Source organism: Rhipicephalus sanguineus, chromosome 5 (genome assembly GCF_013339695.2).
Source record: "Rhipicephalus sanguineus isolate Rsan-2018 chromosome 5, BIME_Rsan_1.4, whole genome shotgun sequence".
NCBI lineage: Eukaryota > Metazoa > Arthropoda > Arachnida > Ixodida > Ixodidae > Rhipicephalus > Rhipicephalus sanguineus.
In genome coordinates, this window is record NC_051180.1 from 81611866 (window position 1) to 81635207 (window position 23342).

At 43.8% G+C, this 23342-nt stretch overlaps 1 protein-coding gene across 2 annotated transcripts; it reads right to left on the reverse strand.

Annotated features, from left to right (window-relative positions):
* Positions 1 to 842: 842 nt before the first annotated feature.
* LOC119393860 (uncharacterized) lies at positions 843 to 23342 on the reverse strand. Of its 2 annotated transcripts, XM_037661040.2 has the most exons (8): positions 23233 to 23342; positions 21681 to 22993; positions 21443 to 21586; positions 19903 to 20076; positions 15098 to 15250; positions 13149 to 13343; positions 8779 to 8933; positions 858 to 1438 (listed from the first exon to the last, which is right to left on the reverse strand). In XM_037661040.2, the coding sequence occupies exons 2-8, from the start codon at positions 22978 to 22980 to the stop codon at positions 1283 to 1285; spliced, it is 2277 nt and encodes a 758-aa protein (XP_037516968.1). In that variant the 5' UTR covers positions 22981 to 22993; positions 23233 to 23342; the 3' UTR covers positions 858 to 1282. The 2 variants fall into 2 exon arrangements, with proteins under 2 accessions (XP_037516971.1, XP_037516968.1); XM_037661043.2 differs by lacking the exon at positions 8779 to 8933 and having other exon boundaries at positions 843 to 1438.

Genomic DNA, 23342 nt, shown 5'->3' on the forward strand with positions numbered 1-23342 from the left:
CAACTTCTCACCACATCAAGCTTCCTGTTCCTCTGAAATTCTGTCCTGTTTGGATTATTATGACAGTGCAATACAAACGAGCACGAAGAATAAGGGACATGTGTTTAGTGCAAGAGTTAACCTGCTTTATTCATCTGCTCTTTCTTTGTGTGTGCGCGTTGGAGTGTTTTGTGGTCGAGCTGTCAGACCAAGACTCGAAGAGATTAGCATAGTTTGACAGAACCCGCGTAGGAGATTGCTATATGATCCGCAGCTACCTGGAATAAGAATAATATAAGTGTTTACTCCCTTTCACGTGCCACACTGCTGTTCCTCAAAAGAATCAATGTCAAATAGATGGGCTGACACGTCTTTTGTCATCTATGCCATGCCTATAAGTAGCGAAGTGCTGATAAAGACCATATTGAATTTCACACTCACAGCTTCGAGTAACAGCTACAAGCAACGAAGCCTCACTTTTCGAACGAGACACAACTGCCACGAAAAATATGTATATAAAACAGAAACAAAAGGAATGCGAACGACTCAAGTGACCCATGTGGTCATGCAGGTTTCTTTTTGTCTGTTTTGTGTATGCACATTTAGTGGCAACTATGCTTCATATATATTACAATCTGGGCCACGAACAAGAGCTACAGGCTCCATTGCTTCTCTCGTGTATGGTATGAAAAGCTTTGTGCCACGGTGGTACCAACATGAGTCACAACTACGTGATCTGTCTTCTTGTTCTGCTGAGGTAACAAAAGCACGTCGCAGATCACGAACTAACCCAGGCCCACATTGCGACCCTGCGTATTGCTACAGAACAGAGAAAAGAGACTTCCATTTCAATTTGTGGAGGCTTTATTTTTAAGTAAAATAGAACAAACAAGCAAAACACACATGGTGATGAACCTGACTAGACAGATTTGCCTTTGAGAAAAAATAAATGCAAGACAAAAAAAAAAGTCTGAGTGGCACACTCTCAATTCCCCCCAAAAGAACTGCAGCTTTCACATACACATACACAGACAAAAGCACAACAGACATTACACATGATGTGCCAGCACTGCATTAAGGGCAAACCTTACATTAAGAGCTATCACTTCAATATGGAATGAATATTAAATAAGGCACTTGTCACACAGGGTAAATCATACGCAACTTGTCACACAGGGTAAATCATACACAAATCTTTGAAGAACTTAAAGTTCTAAATGCCAATCTTTTTATCAACTCAAAAAAAATGCAGCAGAATAACTAAGTAGCAGACATTTCACACCTTCCCACTTCATTAAGGTGCTTACTCATTAAATTTGAGGTCGTAAACCCCAACAACCCCATGCAGGTAGTTTAGGATGTACAGTTTGTTTCGCTCAGACACATGAATTCCTGAAGGTCTGATGATCCCAGAGGTCATCTTCACCACTGTGATGAACTTTCCATCAGCATCGAATGCCTGTAAGCGAACAAAAGAGAGAGAAGAAAACAGTAAGTGCGCTTATCTTATCCCTTTATACAGTTTTGCTCAAAGAATTACATTTAATGAACCTGGGGACTGGCCACCACAATTACTGTTTGATGCCAAAGTCACAGTAGCCATGGCATGCATGAAGCAGAAGGAAGCACAGGTCCAATGCACTGTGGCAATGCAGTGCGAGTGAAGCTATCATTCCCATTTCACTATCATGGCTTGCTGTCGAAACCTTGGTTGTTCGCCACAGTGGCACGACATGTAATTCTATGTTCACCGAATCAATACGCTCGTCCTTTACTCAGCCCGTATTGCGCCTTTTCTATTCTTGTACCTTCCTCAGTTTTATGCGAGTTCAATGTGGCTCAGAGCATCTCTCACCTCTCCGCAATGAATGAAACTCCAATTTTAGTGCGGGTCTTGCATAAAATACACATGGATAACACCATGGAATAAATGCATGCCGAGATAGTATACATATATTTTACGTGGTCTTGGGCTTATGTGCTGGGCACAGCAGTTGTTGCATTTTAATGTCACAGTCAAAGAGGTTAAACATGCTGTGATGTTTTAAAAGTTTCCTTTGTATAAGCCATTGTCTGACCCTATTCTCACTTGACTGCTGTCCTCGTCAGGGTAAACACTGAAAGTGGAGCTAGTGCCACCTGAAGAGAGAAACAACTTTTTATTGAGTCCTTGATTGGGTTACAGGTGGCCAGAGAGGCAGGAGATAGCCCCTCTGGCCCCCTCTTTTAGACGGTAGCAAGTCCTTGTAATGTAGCAGCATCCGCAGCCATCTGGACAACCCAGAGCTGATCCTAACCTAACCTGAAGCTGCTTGACGGTTCTGAGCAACCAGAACTCGTAACAGCGATAAAAGACATCACTCGGGATCACATCGCTATTTCAACACAAAGTAACAAGCACGAGATGCGCCGGCACTGGCACAACAAAACATGAACGCCAGCCTCGACAACCTAGTGGCTTGGCTCGACTTGACCAGTACTTTAGGTATCACCAGTGGCTGCTGGATCAACTATGCTATTGCTAGTTTTTCAATAGTGAGATGCTGCCGGCAACATGGCCAGCAATGTGTGTCAGAAAAATATCAAGTGCTGAAATTGGTTAACAGTCAGTCATGCAAGAATCCATATTATTACATATAGACTAGTGAAGCATAAGATGTTAGAAACATTAGTCATCATTAAGCGTATGGGGCCAGTAGAAGTGTCACAAAGCTTTCCTAATAGTTGAGCAAGTTTGAATTATTGGTCAGTGAATGCCAACAGTTATAGAAGAAAAAAACAGCATATTGGGGGGCTACTTGGATCGTTATTGTTTTAAGGGCAGTGTACTTAAAGGGCCCAAAACCACCCAGAGGGCGAGATTTAGTTGTGATGTTGCACAAGTCCTCAACAAACACGAAGCTGTGAAAATTTTTCAAAATGGTGCCACAATAGTGGAGCTACACGTGTTTGATGATCCATGAGTGGCCAACCACTCGCTTCGCTCTTTCCTTCGCTAGGCTCCATTCGTCAACTCGTCTCTCCTCCTGGCCGAGTGCTCCTCCTCACAGGGCGAGGAGGAAGAGAGGAAGAGTGGTGAGTGCACGTACCTGTGAGCAGACAAACAGGTTCTTTTTGTGGATGACATGACCACACTCGAATGTTGACGTCATAACCATAGGTCAGTAAAAAAAGTGGAGCTCACTCGGACTCACTCAAGAAATAGATTTTGCGCTTAGGGCTCACTCGGACTCAGACTCACCAAAATTTTCCTTAAGCGGACTCCCTCAGATTCAAACTCACCAAAATATTACTCACCCGGACTCACTCAGACTCATGGCTCAATCCAAGTCTGAGGGAGCCTTGAGAGTCCACTCATGAGTGCGTTAGCATATAACAGCTTTATCGACGCTCTACATGTCGCCTTTTGATCTCATACCTACAAACGAGTTATCAGTGGTAGCAATTCAGTAAAGAAATTTTGATGAAATACGCGACTCACGCGAGATATCTTTATCAAGAATTTCACGTGAAAGAGTTTGCGGGGTGAGGTCAAAGCGTCCTACCTCCGCAACTCACGCCTATGATCAATAAATAAATATTGAGGTGGTTTATGAACGCAAGTGCTTTGAAATACTATGCGCAAGTATACACGAGTTTAAATGTGAGCCGACATAAGGCTGATTGTAATGTTGAAGGCGAGTAGACAGGACCATAGGTCAGCAAAAAAAAAAAGTGGAGCTCCCTCGGACTCAGTCAAGAAATATATTTTGCGCTTAGGACTCACTCTGACTCAAACTCACCCTAACATTACTCACCCAGACTCACTCTGTCTCAGATTCACGGCCTGATTCGAGTCTGACTGATTCTGAGTGAGTGGACTCATGAGTGAGTTGTCCGACCTATGGTCACATTCAACGCTAAAAGGCCCAGTGAGGAGAAGGTCGGCAAACTCACTCCTGAGTCGACTCACTCAGTGTCACTCAGACTCTGATCGGGCTGCGGTCTGAGTGAGTCCGGGTGAGTAATATTTTGGTGAGTTTCAGTAAGAGGGAGTCCGGTTTAGAAACATTTTGTTGAGCCTAAGTCAGAGGGAGTCCGGTTGATATTGTTTGGATTGTTTCATGGAATTTGCGGCGCGGCCGCAGCATATAGTGCTGCCGCGTTTGACACTGTTCATCGTTATGACATTCTTGACTCGATCTACACGTCGACTTGAAATGTTAAATTATCGGAGGTGGTTTAGGGGCCCTTTAATTCTGAACATATGCTTGGAAACAAGACTAACATATTTTTATGCCTCTATTTCAGAGTTTCTGCCCATGTCGACAGGTAACATGCCCGTTGTACATGCAAGGAGGAGCCATGGAACGTGCAAAATGTATCTCGGGCAATACAGCAAACAAAGCTCTCAAAAGCAATATTAGCTCCATTCAATAAAGGACGCTTTCTCTCTGTTGTGAGTGACTAGACCTGTAAATCTACTTGAAGATTTCTAAGTACAGCATACAGCCTAACAGAGCACAGGTCTTCCAATCTAAAGAAGCAGCATTTCCAGGCCTTCATAGTACGCATTAAAATAGCTGTTCCTTCATTGGCTGCAAAAAGCTTGGCACGAAATGGATCCAATCACTTAACAACAGCCACAGTACTGCATTGTTTTGTCAGGTATGACATGTTTGTCAAAAGCATGCGTTGTTTAATCCAAAAATGACAGAAGCTGAAATTCCCCTGCATACATCGAAGCCTCATTAAACTGTAGTTAGTCAGAGCTCAAAAAAAAACGCCAGGCCTGCGCTGAAACCGCAGCACAGTCACAGCGAAAGCTGGAAGAGCGGCGTTTATAGAGCCCGTTCTAAGCTCTCTTGGGGCTACAATACAAGTACACTAGAAAGGTACCCACTACGCCATAAATCACAATTTTTGTGAAGTTGGGAAGCACCTACTAAGCCATTATTTGTCTTTCTGCGGAGAAACGAGGCACCAGCTACACGTCTGTAAGGCATTATGTGCACTTTGTTGACGCGACGACTGATGACGAAGAATTATGGCTCAGCCCTTTGTAATGGGTTGGAAGCTTTAAACGGCCCACCAGTTATGTAATTTGCATTGGGTGACGCCCGGTTGCTATTTCCATCTCCCGTCATGCTGTATAACATACGGTGACGTGGGAGAGAGACGGGAGAGGGGGGGGGGGGGGGCGAAGAACTTTACTGAGACCCCGAGGAAATTGATCATGCGCTTATGGGCTTCCTTGGCAACCAATACAAGTGCACTTACGAGGAACCCACTACGCTATAAATCATTGTAATTTTTTAGAAGTAGGGCAGCAGGCACTGTGCCATTTTTCGTCATTCTACGGAGAGCCGTGGTACCTGCTAAACGCATGTAAGGCATTATGCGCACTTTGTTGATGCTCTCCCTGATGACGACGAAGAATTATGGCAGAGCCTTTGTAATGGGTTGGAAGCATTCAACAACCTACTCGTTTCGCAATTCGTATTGTGTGACGCCTCGTTACAGAATTCGCGTTGTGCGACGCTTGGTGCTTATTTTACTCTTCTACCACGCTATATTGCATATGCTAATGCGGTTCCTTCCCGACATGAAGCCTGTACAGGACCTTTTTGCAAAGCAGTTTCAAGCACCGGCATGGCTCAGAGGTTGAATACTGGGCTCACACGCAGAGGGCCCAGGTTCGAACCTCGTTCCATCCTGGAATTTTTTCTTATTTCGTTTTTTTTCTTATTTCGAGCGATACTGGTTACGGACACCGGCGGCGGCGGCGGCGGCGGCGGACAACTACGGCGCCAAAAACGGCCGGTGAAATGATCTCATAACAGCTTTCGCTGTAAAAGTATTTACTAAACAGTACGCAGTACCACTTAACCAAAACAGTGCAGGATTGCCCCTTTACCTATCAAAAAGTAACCCAGCGGTGTCCGATGAAAGCAAAAACAACTAAAACCGTATTTATTTATTTCATACAACACTAGTCAATTATTTTTGTTTGTTACCACGACAGCTGAATAGTAGTGACGCCAGAAGCCTGAAGCTCACTTTAAACCCACAGGCCAGCTTTTCTGCCAGTAACCTCCTTTAAACAACACCTGCATGAAGCTGACGTAATGTGCAGCTTCTGCCACTGTCGGGACTAAATTGCCTGTGCCATTGCTTTCCGTGTAGTCACGTTCACTATAACTGGGGGACACTTTGGTCACAACTGAGGCGACAATGGCTTTGTCAGACACATCTAAAGAAGTCTAAAGTTTACTGTATATGTCCCTGAAGCTGGTTAAGGAAATGTCTTCTGCAGCACTCTCCTACTCCATTTTGACGACTAAAACTGCGCTAAAAACACAGACAAAGACAAGGAAAACAGGACGAGTCCTGTTTTCCTCGTCTTTGTCTCGTCTTTGTGTTTTTAGCGCAGTTTTAGTCGTCATAATGAATCTTAACCAACTAGCCCGACTTGGTGCTCTCCTACTCCAGCGAGCAGAGGATTCAAGAGCCTGGTCAATGGTGTTGTTCGTATCCTCTCCAACATCCGCACGTACAACGAGGACAGAAAACTTGAAGCAGTTCTGCACTGTTGTAGATACCACTTACCGCTGTGAATACTACAGCAGGTGAATTGTTACCAGCAGGTCGAATGAAACCACATTTCAGTGCTAGAATAGGGGTCTCAAACTCACCTCTTATAGCGGGCCACAATCATGAAATTTAGTCCCACAAGCGCCGGGACAGTGAAAATGGCAAGAGTGGGGGGAGGGGGGCTTTGAACAAAATGTCACCTAACGCTGCCATTTGAAAGAGCAACTTTTTCATATCCCACATATAAGTCATTTCTGAAGGAGATCTGATGTCAGGTTTCAAAAAAAACATATCGATACTGATTTCCACAATGACTAAAATGTGGACGCCGATTCTGAAATATAGTTTTCATCCCACGGTGATGTTTCAACTCATAGCGACCGCATGGGGTGCCTCACGAAAAAAAAAATGCTCGAGAACCGGTCTTGTCTCTGCAGCTTACCCAAACAATGCGCTATTAATTGCAATAGGCAAGAAAATAATGCGAGTACTATTTAGCAAAGTCACAAAACATTATACTGTGTCAAGCCGCAGGCCGCTAGCGAAAGGTCCATGGGCCACATGTTTGAGACCCCTGCGCTAAAAAAAGAATCCTGCACGCAGACTTCTTTTCAAAGCTGTTTGACAGCTGGCATGATGCCTTGGTACAAGGGCTGAACAACTGCTGAGGTGTTAGGAGGTAGAAACACAGCCTTAGTGCAATCCAGTGCGACTTGCACCAATGCATTCCCAATGAAAATGTTTCTGCTCCTCGCCATAAACAGTGGTCAATGAGGTCCGCATAATTTTCGAAGAGCTTCACAGTTATCTATGCCTTTGTGTCATTGCAGTGGATGATTCACGACGACAGTCGTGCACTTTCAAAGCATCTCAGCCTTGTAGCCGAGATGCTTCGAATACTCCCAACCACAAGAAGTGAAAGTCTTACGGTTCCCGACCAGTTCACTCAGAATGCGACCAAAATCCTGTCTTTGGCATGCTTTCCCCCAGTGCACGTCTTTTCTTTGAGCGCAAGCATTCTGTTCGGCAGCAGTTAGAAAAACAGTGCGGACTCATCCCTGCTAAAGATGTTGACGAGCATGTAGTCCGTTAAAATGTGCCTCAGCTTACTATTTTTCCATTGTTCTGTGCCATTTATGTTGCCAGCGGCACCTTCTATGGATACAGTCATTGTGTTAACATGTTTTGCATCCCAGCAACCAGCCACTACTGCACACAAATTTGTCGCGATTCAGCTGTGAATCAAAAACAAGGGTCTTCTCAACAAGTAGGGGTCCAATGGCAAGCAGGTTTTTTTTCTTACTTAGCAGCTTATAGCCCCTTCACCAGTGCCTCCTCCACAACCGGAAAAGTTGAACCTCTTAACGAAAAAAAGCCTTCATGAAAACCTGAGACCTTCGGACCCGAAGGTCACAGGTTCGGTCCCTGCCAGCGGCAAGGAAGTTGTCTTTTTGTCCACTTTACTTTCTTCACATCTGCATCACAATTATTACACTACACTTAATAACAGTACAATTAACATTCCCTATACCTTTCCTGGCTTCATTATCTGCTGGTTTTCGCTAAGGTTGTGTCAAACAAACAAACGAGCCTTCTAAAAATTCCGTTTTCATTCGTTACCGAAAAAAGGGAATTTTTTTCAAGAGGCACAACCAAATAATTCCAATGGACTACATATTAAATTTAGGAAAGCATGGGAAATTATTTGTTGTTGTTTAACTGTAGTGTAGTAATTATGGCAGTTTGAAATTAATCAATGTGGACGAAAAAGCACCCTTGCCACCGGTGGATCTGAACCTACAACCTTCGAATTACACGTGCAATGCTCTACCCATTAAGATACAATGAAAGGCGCTCCCCCGTCCACTTTGTTACGTATTTCTGCACGTGTAATACTTGGGAGCGTTAGCCAGCACCGCTCATGGCCAAGGGGGCAAGAGTGAAACACTCTTTCTGCCAGATAGTGTCATGTGGCACATGATCTTTGCACAAGGTGGCAGCTGACCAATCAAGGCTTGTATGCTATCCAAAGGCATTAAGTCTGCCAGGACAAGGCCCTCGCTATGAAACAATGAAAGAAGGGACTTTTTTGGAAGCACTCGGAGGTTAAGAGTTGTTCACTCCTCAATGTTACAATTGTGCACAACCTCCAAAGCCCTGCCTCCTTTCTCTCTCTCTTTACAGCTGTTCTTGTCAACATTCGGTGTAAGGGAGTCAAAGACTAACCTGCACCCTATTGTTCTTGCTGTCTCCAATGAAAATGCAGCGGTCCGTAGCACTTACGCCAGATGGCTCAACCATCTGGCCACGATCCTTGCCCTTGGTGCCGAAAGTTGACACCACCACTCCCTTCATGTCGGTCTTGTACATGCAGCTCAAGCCTGCAGCAGTGCAAAAGAGGCAACTGTGCATGCTGCTTTTACTGGAATTACAGTTCTTAATGTATGTATGGCATCGCATTGCGAGGTGTCACAGTAACTTGACACTCAGTGCATGCTGTGGCGAAAGTACTGAGAAAAAGAAAACCAGGGGCCACACGTGCATTCATATATTTTATATGCCTTTCAGGTACAGTATATGCACATCTGAGTATGCATATTGCTTTTGCCAGTTGTGGTTAGAGCTGGTAAAGAAAAGCAAGAGACATTAAGCTTCGGGTGAATTCAACCTCCTATGCACTCAGTTTCATTCATTTTACTTGTAGTATACTGCATATATATGCTCTGGTAGAGGCTAAAACATTTTAAAGAATATCTCACATGCTGCTAGCAAGGGAAACGGCAAAAGGATTTTTTTTTTCGTTGCTCATAATGCTTTCGGCCAATAATTAACCTGAGCATGTCCAAGCCCCTGATCCAATACTCTTAACTCAACAATGCAATGCGATCGGCTGCACAATAAATATTTCATCACTCCGTAATTATCGTGCTCCACAGAATTACATACAAAGCAGAATCCCCTAACCTTGGCTTTCTCACAAGTGTCCAGCCCGTTTTAATTAATAAATTACTGGCGATTTGAAGCATTCATCAACAGTCCCTAACATTTTGTACGTGATAACTTCGCTACACAACAGTAGTCATCATCAAACTTGCTCACATTTGGTACATTCCTGTCAGAAAATGAAATGCTAAGATGCGAGAAATGTTGAGTACACAATGTTAAAGCGGACTGACCACAAGCACTGCCACTTTTATGACTACTTTGTGCAAAGTAAAAAAACCGGCACTGCGTCACTGTGACCCCCATGTGATGGCCACAGTGGCGGGGCAATCTAGTTCGGCTTTGCTCGGCTTGCCACATGTGCTGTGAATCTGGTAGCTCTTGAAACGCCACATCCAATAGTCGGATAAGCAGTGCTCGAAGAGTTAGTCTTGTTTCTGCAAGCCGGAGCACACTATTTAGTGCAGGGTGGATACAGATTTGCATTTTAGCAGCAGAGCTGTTTAAGCTTTTCGTTATGCCACAGGGCATGAACAGAAACTCCGCCCAGCTTGCCTTTGCCACGTTGAGCTTAGTAAAAGATGAGCCTAGTTAAGCCAAGGTAAGTATAGCAGGGGTGAGACGGCTGAAATTGAACTGGGAGCAGTTTTTGCAGCATTAAAAATTTCTATTTTGGAGCAGAAGAACCTTGCTTTGGAGCAGTTAGTGGCATTTAATATGTCATCTTAGGAGCTTGAAAAAATAAAGTTTGTAGCAACCTGGCCGCAAATACATATCATAATCGGCTTGGAATAGAATACATAGAACACAGAAATAGCCTCTGGAGAAAACTTTTTTCGACAGATTATCGCCAGGTATTAACTACAATACCTTTTTGCATACCACGAGACCTATCTAGCTCGAGTAACAAACAACATATGAAATAATTGATAAAAGGTTCTGCAGACTAGGTTCACTTCATGAATTAAAAAAAAAGCGAAGAAGCATCACACTTCTCAAAAAGTAAAAATTTGTGATTGCACAAGAATGGCAGTCGCAAATCAGTAGGCCTTTGCTTAAGGTCAGTGATATGATTTAGCAGATTACAGCTTGGCTTTTTGTAGGTCTGCTTATTTAGCTTTCCCCAGCGCTTCCTGCAGGTCAGTGTTACTCTTTGCCAGGAGAACATCACGATAAGCACCTTCAGCTATCTGCTCAGCCACGCAGTTGCATAGCCTCAAGTGTACTGCGACGACAAAAGCGTACTGCACCGCCGTTTGCTGCCACCTCATGCGGGGCCACCTTTAAGAGTGCAGAGCAGGCTTCAAGAAACCTCGCCGCACTGACTATTTCGTCTAATGTGCGTATGGTACTGCAAGCGTAACGTTGTAAGTGTATTGCACGCTTTTATTAGGGGATGACACAAACACGTTTCGCATCAGCCCACTGTCACCTTCTCATGCAAAACCGCTACAGCATCACAGAGACTCATCACATGCAGGAAGCTACTTGTTGCCACGTTGACGCAACAAGGCACTCGCCTCACTCATCGACGGTATGGTGCATAACGGTACAAACACTTCCACGGCAAACGTGCGTGTAGGTGGCCTCACGCAGCAGCGTCGACGTGAAAATTGCAGCAACCGGAGGAATACGCTTCGCACAACAAAGAACCCGAGAGTCAACCCCTCTAAGCATGTCACTCGATAGTTTTCACTAAACGACAATAACGGCAGAACATGCAGCCTAGCGAGTAGAAGCAGCACAGTCGGGGCACAGCAGCACATTTTTGGGGGGTCACACATATTTAGAACAGCCCAGAAAAGATTATGACAGCACCATGGCAGCGTTCATTAGAAAGGTGCACAGAAGAAGAAAGGTGCACAGAAGAAACACGCTTAGGAGCCTTTATGGCCGTATTCTCAAACCAACCTTATACTTATCTTTTGCCCTCTTTACCTTTTTGGCACCTTCACACGTTTCACAAAGAAACCTTATACTTTCGTGTTCTTCAAACATCTCATTTTCTTGGTATCCTTGGTGCTGCTGGGCACTGCTTGGAACATCATGGTCAACTCTGCTTTTTTCCCCACTGAAGCAGACGTGGGCATCAAAATTCTTGCTCTTGAGGCTGTTTTGGAGCAGTTCGGCGCAATTATTGCAATTTTTATGCTTTTGGAGCAGCTTGGCACAGGAAAAAGTCGCATCAAAAATGTGCAATATGCGCAGCTGTCTCACCCCTGGGATAGCTAAACCTAACTGAGCTTAGATAAGCTTAACCCATATATGCCCAAACTTAGAAAAATTTACAAAACAAATATTTTTTTTTTCACAAAAAGTGCACTTCTACCCTCAAAAGAAAGCACAAGTTCTTTATTTACTGCCAGGTAAACGCAACACTGTTTTTCAAGCCATGCATTCATATAGGACACTGAGCATTCATTATAGGGTGCTATGTGAGGGTGTGGTAAGCCTTGAAACATTTCAAATGCACACGATGTTGCACTTCTTCCTTTCCATGACGTCTTTCATAGAAAGCACGCGTTTGCCCGGAGAAAGCGGTCGGCACGTGGCAGCATGAAAAGCAAGCAATGTCGCAATGTCTAGACTTGCACACGTTGAGAATGAGGCCTGCTTGATGTGCTGTAGGTGGCGCTAGTCATCAGCTAAAGAAATAGCGATGTTAGAGTGCATCAAAGAGGCGTCCTATATGTAGGACACTGGGCATATATGGGTTAGTATCACCTAATTAAGGTGAGCTTTTTCAAGTATAATAAGACTACCTAATTAAGCCTAGCCCACCTTGCCTTTGCCATGTTAAGCCAAATTAAGCATAGATGAGCCCAAGTGGGCCAAAGTAAGTATAACCAAAACTAATTAAGCACAGCTGAGCATGGTATCTCCTAATTAAGCATAGTATAATTAAGACTAATTAAGGCAAAACCAAGTGAAGCCCTATTAATCCAAATCGAATCCAAATTAGGTTAGTGAAGCCAAGTATAAGGCAACACTAATTAACTAGTGTCAAGATCGAGTCTATTAAACTTAGTTTTAATTAACTAAACGAATTGAGTTGTGAATGACTGAGCCAAGCACAACCAACACACTCGATACGTGTAGCTCAATTATGCTAATTAAGCCCACTTGAGTGTAACATTTGTTTGTGATTGAATGGCAGACTCAATGAATTCCAATCGTTGCCGAACAATGACCAAACGATAATTGATACTGATCGATAATCGACCGGTAGCAAAATCTAGCAATAACTTTTTGTAAACGAGCAAAACCTAGCAACAACTTAGTATAGCCCAGCAACTACTTACCCAAGCCAGGACAAGCTAGGAAACCACCAGCTCCGCTGTGTGGCCTTGCGCCACTTAGTGCAAGCTGCCTACATTTTCTTTATTTTTATATATATAACAGGATGTGGCAGGGTTTATGTTTTGCTGCAGTTCGCAAGTGGAGCATCAGTAACATCCATAATCAAATAATTGTTGGAGGGCTCTAGAAATTTTGACCATCTGGTGCTCTTTAATGTGAACCTAAATCTAACTACACAGGCCTCCAGCCTTTCGCCTCCATCGAAATACAGCTGCCACGGCCGGGATTTGATCTCGTGACCTTCAGTTGATCGTTATCAGTAGCATCGCTGGCTAACAGGAGTTTAAACTCACCCAGGTCAGAGACAAAGATGTGGCCGTCATGCACATCCATGAAGCGGCACTTGGAGCCAACAGGCGGTGATGGAACGAGTGGTCCGTACACGACGCACTGCTCGAAGTTTCCCGATGCACTGAAGCACCGCAGCGTTGGCACAGGATCGCCGAGAGAGATGGTGAACAAATTTTCTTCCCCGTGGAGTGCCAGACCTGCAACACAAGGAATAGCAACACAGAGGTGAGCGGCCACAACAGGTGCCGTCCACAAAGACTAAACCAAATCCAATCACGGTGGGATGCCTTATGAATGTAACTCGTGGAACAGCATTTATGAAACTGTTGTCAAAGAGTCTTCGACCCTTACAACTCCAGAGGTAACTTTTTGCCCATCCCCTGTTTCTTCCAATTAAGCATACTATTTTGCATATTAAGCACATTACCTTTCTCTCCTGAAGCAAATCAACACAAATTTGGATGTTATGAACCCATCGCGGCAACCAAGGAAAGGTCAGTTAAACATGTAGAACTTGTACGTTGTTTCAGACAACACGTTCAGCAGATGTCTTGGTGCTCTATTGCTTTATATATTAACAGTTCGACGGCTGGATATCCATGACAAGTCGGTATGGAAATTACATGCACACTTTGACAGCAAGAAAATTTAAGTATTGCTGACACATTTGACTCGAATTATAGCAGTGACAAGGAACCAGCTTTTAAATTAGCATGAAATGTTTGCTGTACAAATGCAGGAAAGGAATTGCAAAGGGCAAAGGGCAGTTAGAAAGAAAAAAAAAAACACATCTGGTTTTGCATGAGCATAGCATTATTAAAAAGCGCTAGCTTGTCATGACAAAATGTCTAGCATTCACATGCTAGTAAAAGACAACACCCCTTGTTCCTATCAAAATAAATCAACAAGCAAGTCTTCAAATTTTCAAGAGCTTGCAGATGACGCACCACCAAAATGGCTGTATTGCTATTGCCAAGTTGGCCACCATAAATGCAGAGCCATCGAACACAACACTACCAACTATACGTACTCTCATGCACACTGCACACAGCAGGCAGCTACACTTTGATCGAAAGTCCTTTTGCTATACACCGTAATGAAACAATCAATGCGGCCCATGGCTTGTGTTATTTGGAAGGAGGGATGTTTCTGTACACACTATGTGTAGAACCATCCTTCCTCTACTGCTTGCTATATACTGTGTGGGCAATGTTTTCCTGTCTATGTCATGTGTGCAACAAGCCTTTGTGAACTCACCCGATCTATGCACACCGATTTGTTAGTGATGTGTGTTCCCAATCTAACTTATGAACGTTTGGGCCATAGGCCAGCAAAGTCACAGGTGCACCCAGAGACCAGGAGTCCTTATAGCAGCCACTCACTCGGAAAGCAATTCCCGGGGAGCACAGAAAACCATAGTGAGCACGGTAGTAGCAAAAACGCCGTGTCCTCCAATGTTTTGAGGATTGAAATAAAAATAAATTAGGCAAGGAGGAATACGCTACAAGCCATTAGGAATGGAAAAGGAGGAAATACGTACACTGGTAACACGTCAATGATAGAGTGTTTTCCGATTAGTGCCACAAAAGCTGCTTTGCCTAATTAACGGCATTGAGGAACACAGTTCCTCTAACGAGAGAGAACATTTTTTTTCTCATTTTGCCTAGTAACAGTTGCATGCACTGACATTAGATCAATTCCAAACACTTCACATTCAAGGTGGCTGCACAGTTCTGTGAAGGCTGGCCGAGTTTGCCAAGATCACAAAGTAGGGCAGCTTCGACATCGCCGAGAGGCTCCAGCTTCCGGCACCTTCCTGGGTGGAGCCACCTGGCTGAGCTAGCGGGAACTCCAGTCGCATTCAGCGTCTGCTACTTTTGGACCACAATAAAGTTCTCACTCACTCACTCGGCACTAAGGGCAAATTGCTCATTTTTCAAAAGCCACTCACCGTAAGGCTTGCACAGGCTGCCCTTTCCTAGTGCACGGATGAACTCGCCGTTCTTGGAGAAGACGTAGATGCAGCGGTCATCCTTCACGGCGTACGACTCATCCTTGAGGGCAACGACTGCCGACGGTCGGCGAAAAGACTCCGACGAACCAGCTGAAGAAGTATAGGGCAATAGGAAGCGGGCGAAAGCATGCTTAATGGACATTTAATTTCTTTCCTCACAACTAAAGCAAAGGGGTTCATTGCTGAAGGTTGTAGCAAAGTGTTCTTATTAGATACCCCGCCTTATTCTTCAAGGGACACTAAAGTGAAACAATCAGCTTAGATTGATAAATTGTACTCTGAGAACTCTAATGTCATTAATTTCACCATCTCCATCAAGGTGAAAGTTTCATTCTTAAATTTTGCACCAAAAACTCTGCGCATGTTGTCACATACTTCAAAGTGTATTTTTCTTATTTTGGCAACATTGATTCATTGCAATTTCCTGAAACTTGGAATGTTAAGTCTATGGCCCTTTACGAGGACGATGTACTTCATTTTTACTGATTAGGAACTGCGTATGACCAAGTAGACACCATCAAAATCTATGACGTCACGGCGATTGGTGCGGGGACTTCAAGGTGGCGTTGCTACCCACCTTTTCTTTTGGTGCGTTTTCTCGTTCACCAAGCGTCTTCTCTCGGTATGAGTGGCAATTTAGGTATTGCGAATAAGTAATTTATTAATACCCGAAAAATTGTTGTTTCTCTTCCGTGTCCCTTAACATGTACTGGCAGGAAATGCTTGTGAAATGTGCTTTCCAAAAATATGTTTCAACACCTTTGAGGGTTTAATTTGCAAAATAATACACAAAAATACCAACTTCACCAAAAATATGGCAGATATCTGCAGTGCTCTGCTGATAACAAACAAAATAAGAGGGAAAAATATGTAATATGCAAAATGCTTCCTCCTTCTACAGCACGTTAATTTTTAGTTGTTCTAAATCACCACACAAGCGACCTGTGCTACAAAAAATAACTTTTTTGAATGGAAGCTGTCATCTTCCAGTGGTTGTGACAAATATTTGAACATCAGGACAGCATACAAAGTGATAAAGTATTCGTCAGCCATCAAGAGGCAAAAAATTCGCTTCACTGCTGAACATTTGGTGATTGCCTGCTCCAATACCAATGGTCTGCATCGTCCAGACAAATTCCACAATGTAACATGTATCACCATCAGGCTTTCTGTCAAATATAAGCACAATGAGACGAGGATAGCAAAAGGAAAGCAACTATACCAGCGTGAGTACTGCTCTGAGTCATATTCAAGATGAACCAACATTCTAATCCACCACAGCTGCTCTTCGAAAACTGAATTTTCACAACAAATATTTGCTCTAAAATATATCTGCAGCATTGAGCAGTTGTGACAGAACAAAACTTCCAATCAATTCTGAAATTTCCAGTGATTGTAGTTGTTCATATCTCATATTTTCAGACACAACATGCAAATTAACCTGGCGCTTCACAAGTGCAACTTGCTACCAAATGTGCAATTTGCAGAAATTATTTTCAGAATGAACTTTAGATTTTTTTCTTTTGTCACCACTTGATGGGTCTGCAATACACCTTTAGATACACCTCCAAGCAGCAGCAAGTTCTACAAGCAGCACAAGCTGAAAAAAGGCAAGGCAATGTTTTTAAATCACAGCAACTTCACCAGCTTTATGAATGCGGCTTTACACTAGCTTGCTTAAAGCAGGTGCCCTCTAGTGTCCTTTCACTTTCAGAAGACTCCTAAGTGAACAGCCAGAGACCAACAGGATAAATGTTTTTCAGCATTAGAATTCATTTTCAGTAAACCTTCGCAGAACATTTTCAAAATCATCAAACAAGCCAAAACCCGTGAACAGTACTGAAAACTGTGGTGCGGTGTTACCACCATGCAACAATTTGTGCTTTCATTTTTGCACTACACAAGCCAGCGATTACAGGTAGCAAGGTTTTTAGGTAGGAGTGGTGAAAGATACCAAGAATCGCTCAAGTGGAAGCTTTCTTCTCATCTGCACATATATAATGCCACAAAATGCAGCAGCATAGCGTACCCCTACAGCTGTGCTGCTTGCCCAGTGAGCAAGGTAGTGGGCATATTGTTATAGATCCAATGACAATAGACTTCCATTCCATGCTACATTCACCCACGTGTGTGTGTGAACCATGGCTGCCATGTCATGGTTCATGGCAGCCATGTACTTCACCATGTCCTCACCTGTTCACTTTCTTTTTGTAATAAAATTTGTTGGAGTTTTATGTCCCAAAACGATATGATTATAAGGGACGCTGTAGTGGAGGGCTCCAGAAATTTCGACCATCTGGGGTGCTATCGTGGAACGATTCTATTTTTAATGCGAAGCATTTCTTAGCGAACTTCTGCGACTTTGAGCGTATCTATCTATCTATCTATCTAGCCGCCTACGACTTTGTGCTCTCCTGGCCGTTTCGTTAATCGGATGTATACCAAAATCGGTGTGTCATAACATGGCCTTATTACGAACATAAATGACAGGTCATATCATGAAAATCATGACACGCATGTCATGAACAGCATGATTTACATTCCACGACCTTTGGGCTCCCTGGCCGTTCCGTTAATCGGATGTATACCAAAATTGGTGTGTCATACCATGGCCTTATCACAAACATAAATGACAGGTCATATCATGAAAATCATGACACGCATGTCATGAACAGCATGATTTACATTCCACGGCCTTTGGGCTCTTGCGGCTGTTCCGTTAATTTCATATATACCAAAATTGGTACGGTGTGACAAGAGTTCATGACGAACATAATGACAGGTCCTAACATGCAAATCATGACGCGCATGTCATGTGCAGCATGATTTACATGACATGGTCTCGGGGAGCTCGCGGCCATATGAAGGAATACATACGAAAACTGGTATGACGAGACATTTCTGTATGACGAACATAACTGACACGTGGTAACATGAAAATCATGGTATGCATGTCATGTATGGCATGATTTACGTGCCACGCTCATGGCGCACTCGCGGCAGTTTTGCTAGATTGATATACACCAAAATTGGTACTGTGCGATGCGAATTTATGAAGATCATGAATAACAGGTGGTAGCATGAAAACCATGACATACATGACATGTATGTCATGATTTATATGCCACGCTCATGGTGCATTCACATCCGTTTCGCTTGCGTGATATACAGCAAAATTGGTGTTACGCGACACGACAGTATGACGAACGTAAGTGAGACCTGGTAGCATGAAAATCATGACATGCAAGTCATGTACGACCTGATTTACATGCCACGCTCATGATGCGCTAGCGGCAGTTTCAGTAGATTGATATACACCAAAATTGGTATTGCGCGATGTGACTGTATGAAGAACATGAATGACAGTTGGTAAGATGAAAACCATGACATGCATGTCATGTATGTCATGATTTAATTGTCACGCTCATGATGCATTCGCGGCCGCTTCGCTAGCTCGATGTACACCAAAATTGGTATTGCGCGAAGCGACTGTATGACGAAGGTAAATGAGACGTGGTAACATGAAAATCATGACATGCGTGACATGCACGACATGATTTACATACCATGCTCATGACGCACTCGTGCCGTTTCGCTTGCTAGACACACCAAAATTGGTATTGCGCGACGCGACTGCATGACGAACGTAAATGAGAGGTGGTAACATGGAAATCATGACATGCAGGTTATGTATGTCATGACTTACATGCCACGCTCATGGTGCATTCGCGGCGGTTTCGATAGCTTGATATACACCAAAACTGGTATTGCACGATGAGACTGTATGATGAACATTAGTGACAGGTGGTAACATGAAAAACCATAATATTCATGTCATGTATGGCATGATTTACATGCTCTACTCATGGTGCACTCGTGGCTATTTCGCTCCTTTGATATACACCAAAATTGGTATTGCGCGATGTGACTATGACGAACATAAATGAGAGGTCTTAACATGCGAATCATGTTATGCATGTCATGTACGGTATGATTTACATGCCACTGTCATGGTGCGCTTCCGGCCGTTTTGTTAACGTGATATATACCAAAATTGGTATGGCATGACACGAGTGCGTGATGAACATAAACGACAGGTCATGCATTTATATACCAGAATATACGTTTCATTGGCATGGTGTACACTAGATTGTGCATGCATGCGTGCATGGCAAACATGCGATATATGGTGGACTAGATGCCATGGCATGAATGATTTCATTTGGCTCAAAGACAAACAAGGCGATGTATGCAGCTCTTTGCTGGCTGCTTCGCATTACGTCGATTCCCACAGTGCGTGGGATCTGCCGAATTTTTTATTCCAATGCTTTTCGTGCTTTTCGCGCTTGGCCAGTGGTCAGAACGACGGTCCATCCACGTTATCAACGCGATCAGCTAGCTGCGAGTGGTGGATGATAAGAATAGCATAGAATATGGCATTGGAATCAGAAATAGCATCGTTCTGTGATTGCACCCCTGGTGTTCTTTAACGTGCACCTAAATCTAAGTACACGGTGCTCTAGCATTTCACCTCCATGGAAATGGAGCCACTGCGGCCGGGATTCGATCCCACAATCTTTGGGTCAGCAGTCGAGCACCATAATCACTAGACCATCGTGGCAGGTTTCCTTTTGTAACATTCTGCCGATTAGCCATGCTGTTCTTCACTTTCCTTGACTTTATTCATTCCATGCACTAGGGTGCTTCACATGTCACGGAAATAAGAAAGTGGCTATGCTCACAGAAGGTGGCTTTGTGAAGAGCACGTCCTTGAGGGTCAAATGCCACAACCCTGTCCTGGGAAGTGTCAGCAATGATTATGTTTCCCGATGGTGTAGCTGTAACACCAATTGGGAAAGCAAACTTCGAGTTTTTGTAGGCGTCGAATTCAAGTGTCAACTTGGCACTGATTGTTCCTGAAATGAGAAAAACCAAGGTGACATTAGTAGTAGTAGTAGTAGTAGTAGTAGTAGTAGTAGTAGTAGTAGTAGTAGTAGTAGTAGTAGTAGTAGTAGTAGTAGTAGTAGCAGTAGTAGCAGTAGTAGTACATGAGCAAATACATTAGCTGAAAGGAAAAAAGCCTTTTATTTAAAGGAGTTCGATAGCATCATATACTGGAACTTCCTGCTTAATGACTGGATTGTAGTGATGCAGAACTATCGGTAAAGTGACTATCGATAGCATCGATAGTGTTTTTTAAACTATCGATAGTGTAGACAAACTATTATTGATTGTACTGCTATCGACAACCTATCAATAGCGCAATCTGTAGTATCATGGGTAATATTACTAGCGATATTACTGCCATGCGTGTTTACTGCTTTGTTTTGATGTATTTAGGTTTCACCGACAAAGACTGTTAGCAATGTTTGACTCGGACCGCGCCGTAATGTTTGAGAAGCTTCATGATTATTTGAGATCTTTCTGTTAAGATTACGTTAAGACTGTTCTCGACGCTGTCAGTGCGCAGCGTGATTTGCTTGTATTTTGAGTTTTGATTTTCTGGGCACAAGTTCGTCCAAATAAAGGGCTCCATATTTCGCATTCTTGCTGCAGCATTCTTCACCGTCAAAACCACGTGACAATACTATTGATAGTTATGTGAATGATAATGCTGTTGCTGGCCTGCCATATTGCCCAAATATTTGCAATAGCCTACTATCACCTTCGCTTAACTTAATAACCAGTTTTGGCGAAAGAAATGAATTATTTCTGCAGTGAAAATGGCGGAATATGTCCATCAATAAATTCACATCCAAAAGCAACCAATTACACCTTACAATTAACAAAACTTAGTTCATTATATTTTTTTTTATTTTTAAATCACAAAATGCAATATACATTTGAAGCCGTGCAGTTCCACCACATGTAACACCGTCCTTTCCGCTATGGCTGAACAGTTTGGCTTTATGATCATGTGCCAGCAAAACACTGCAGGGGAAGAACACAAGCATGTCAACTTCCTTGTCCTTCAGCCTGCTCCTGCAGCTCTACCATGTACCACGCACGCACGGAACCAAGTTTATTCTGCAATGAGTTCGTGCCGCTGATTTTATACTATCAATAGTACCATTGAATTTTTTACTATCGATAGCGCTATCGATAGCATTTTTTACCATCGATAGTTCGATAGTGACTCAGCTATCGATAGTATCAATAGTACCATCGATAGTTCTGCATCACTAGTGGATTGTCATTAGAGCTATGCAAGCGAAGGAAGTGAAGACACAATGGAAACTACAATATATAAACTGTTCTTTGAGGTAACAAAGCAGTGCTTACCTGAAAAACTCACAGGCTCTTTCTTGCGAGTTGAAGGTAGTGACACCTTTGCACTAGCAGATGACTGCTTTGTGGATGAGTCGGCGGCGATGGCTGTCACAACGTAGGTTGGCTTCAGAGGCTCTCCAATGCATACTCCCCCATCTGCAGAACTTGGTGTAATGTAGCAGACCGCACTTCTTTTTTCAAAACAACGCACCTATCTGAGCCAAATTACAAGGTGGCCTTTACAACTCACCGGTATTCAAAGGAGATGAGCCAGGCTTGCCATAAAGCAGAGATGAACTACTCGAAGATGCTTCTTCGTTCATGGCAACATGGGGAGGTTGTAACATAGCTTCAGAACTCTGTTTGCTGGAGCTTGCCATGTCCATTGAAAATCCATTTAGAGGACTCTTCTGACCGTTCAATACACCAGAGTTTATTGTGGTTGCCAGCTGGCGAGAGGGCTCAATGGGAGTGAAGAAACTGCTTAGAATACTGTTCGCTGGTGGTTCAGGAATCTTGCTAGAGGTGTCAGAGAAGCTCGGTCCTGCCACAGATGGCAAGGCTTGCAGAAATGGCTGCTGAAGGTCACTGTGCAGTTGATTTGCGGATGTCGCGGGGAGCTCGTCGTAATGCCCTTGAGGAGCAAGATCTGAAACCTGAGGTTCTTTTGCAATAGCATGTTTGGTCATCTCGAGATCTGTGGCACTAGACGCAGAAGCACAGCGAATATCCGCAGCCACTGCTGCATCAGTGACGCCAGCTACCGTGTTCGGGTCTTGCCCTGCGGCGTCTGAAGATTCAATATCAATCGGCGGCACCTCATACACCGCTGCACCCTGAACAGTTATCCTCTGTGGGCTTCCACTGATGTCCCGGTCGTACAGGGTCACGCGGGCTACGTAAATTCCTTTTCGACCCACCGAAAACTCCAGCAGATACATGCCGTTCATGAGATCACAATTCAATACCTGTACCTGCTCCTCGCCTGTCTCATGACTTACACAAACTGTAATGTAGTGAATCAAATCAGGGTCACAGCCCATCGCGGACAAGTAGTACATTTGGATCCTACTTCCGACGTGGTACTCGTGCTCCTCATAGTTTTCGATGAAGTGCAACCTCTGCGGTAAAGCAGCAGAGCCGCGGATGTAAGCAAAGGACTCGCAGCTGAAACCCTCCACGCGTCTCACTTCGAACGTTAGCAGTGAGCGCAGCGAGTCCGAGCTGCGTGACTTTGCCGATTCGTCTGCTTGCGCACTGGCCAGTGCTCCCTGGGCCATTGTCCTCAATATATCTAGCTTGCGCTCGAGCATACGTCTAACTTTGCAAAGAAGTTCGTCGCGCAAACTGCACACTTCTCTATCGACCTGAGACAGTACTTCCGCTTCCTGAAGCTCTAGCATTTTACGGAGGCCTGCCACTTTGTGTCGGATATCTTCCTCCGAGTCGCCGGGTGCGGGTGCTAATATTTTACAAAGGTCAAGCATTACTTTCTCATCCTGTATAATTTTACGGATGTCTTCGTCGTTAAGGTGGCTAAGGTCGGCCATCTTTCGCTGTAACCTGCGAAGGTTGAAATTAAAAAAAAAAAACGCACGATTTCAACCGCTACGCTAACTTCAGAAAGCTTAGACATTTAATGCAAATGCTCGCCTAATGCGCTACTTACACGAACTGCGCAGATATAGACTGATAAACCAAATCGAGATTACAAATTTCAGGTTAACAGAGCGCGTTTAGAGGCGTGCACAACACGCAGGCACAAGCAAACGCAAGCGTCCGCGACGCGCGATTGTACTCACCTTCAACTTGCAATTTCAGCAGATCATATTGCTAAATGTCCAAAGGTACACTTTCAAACGCCGAAAAAACAAAGGCACAAGCTCTTTCTGACGCGCCGTGCGTGCTCACA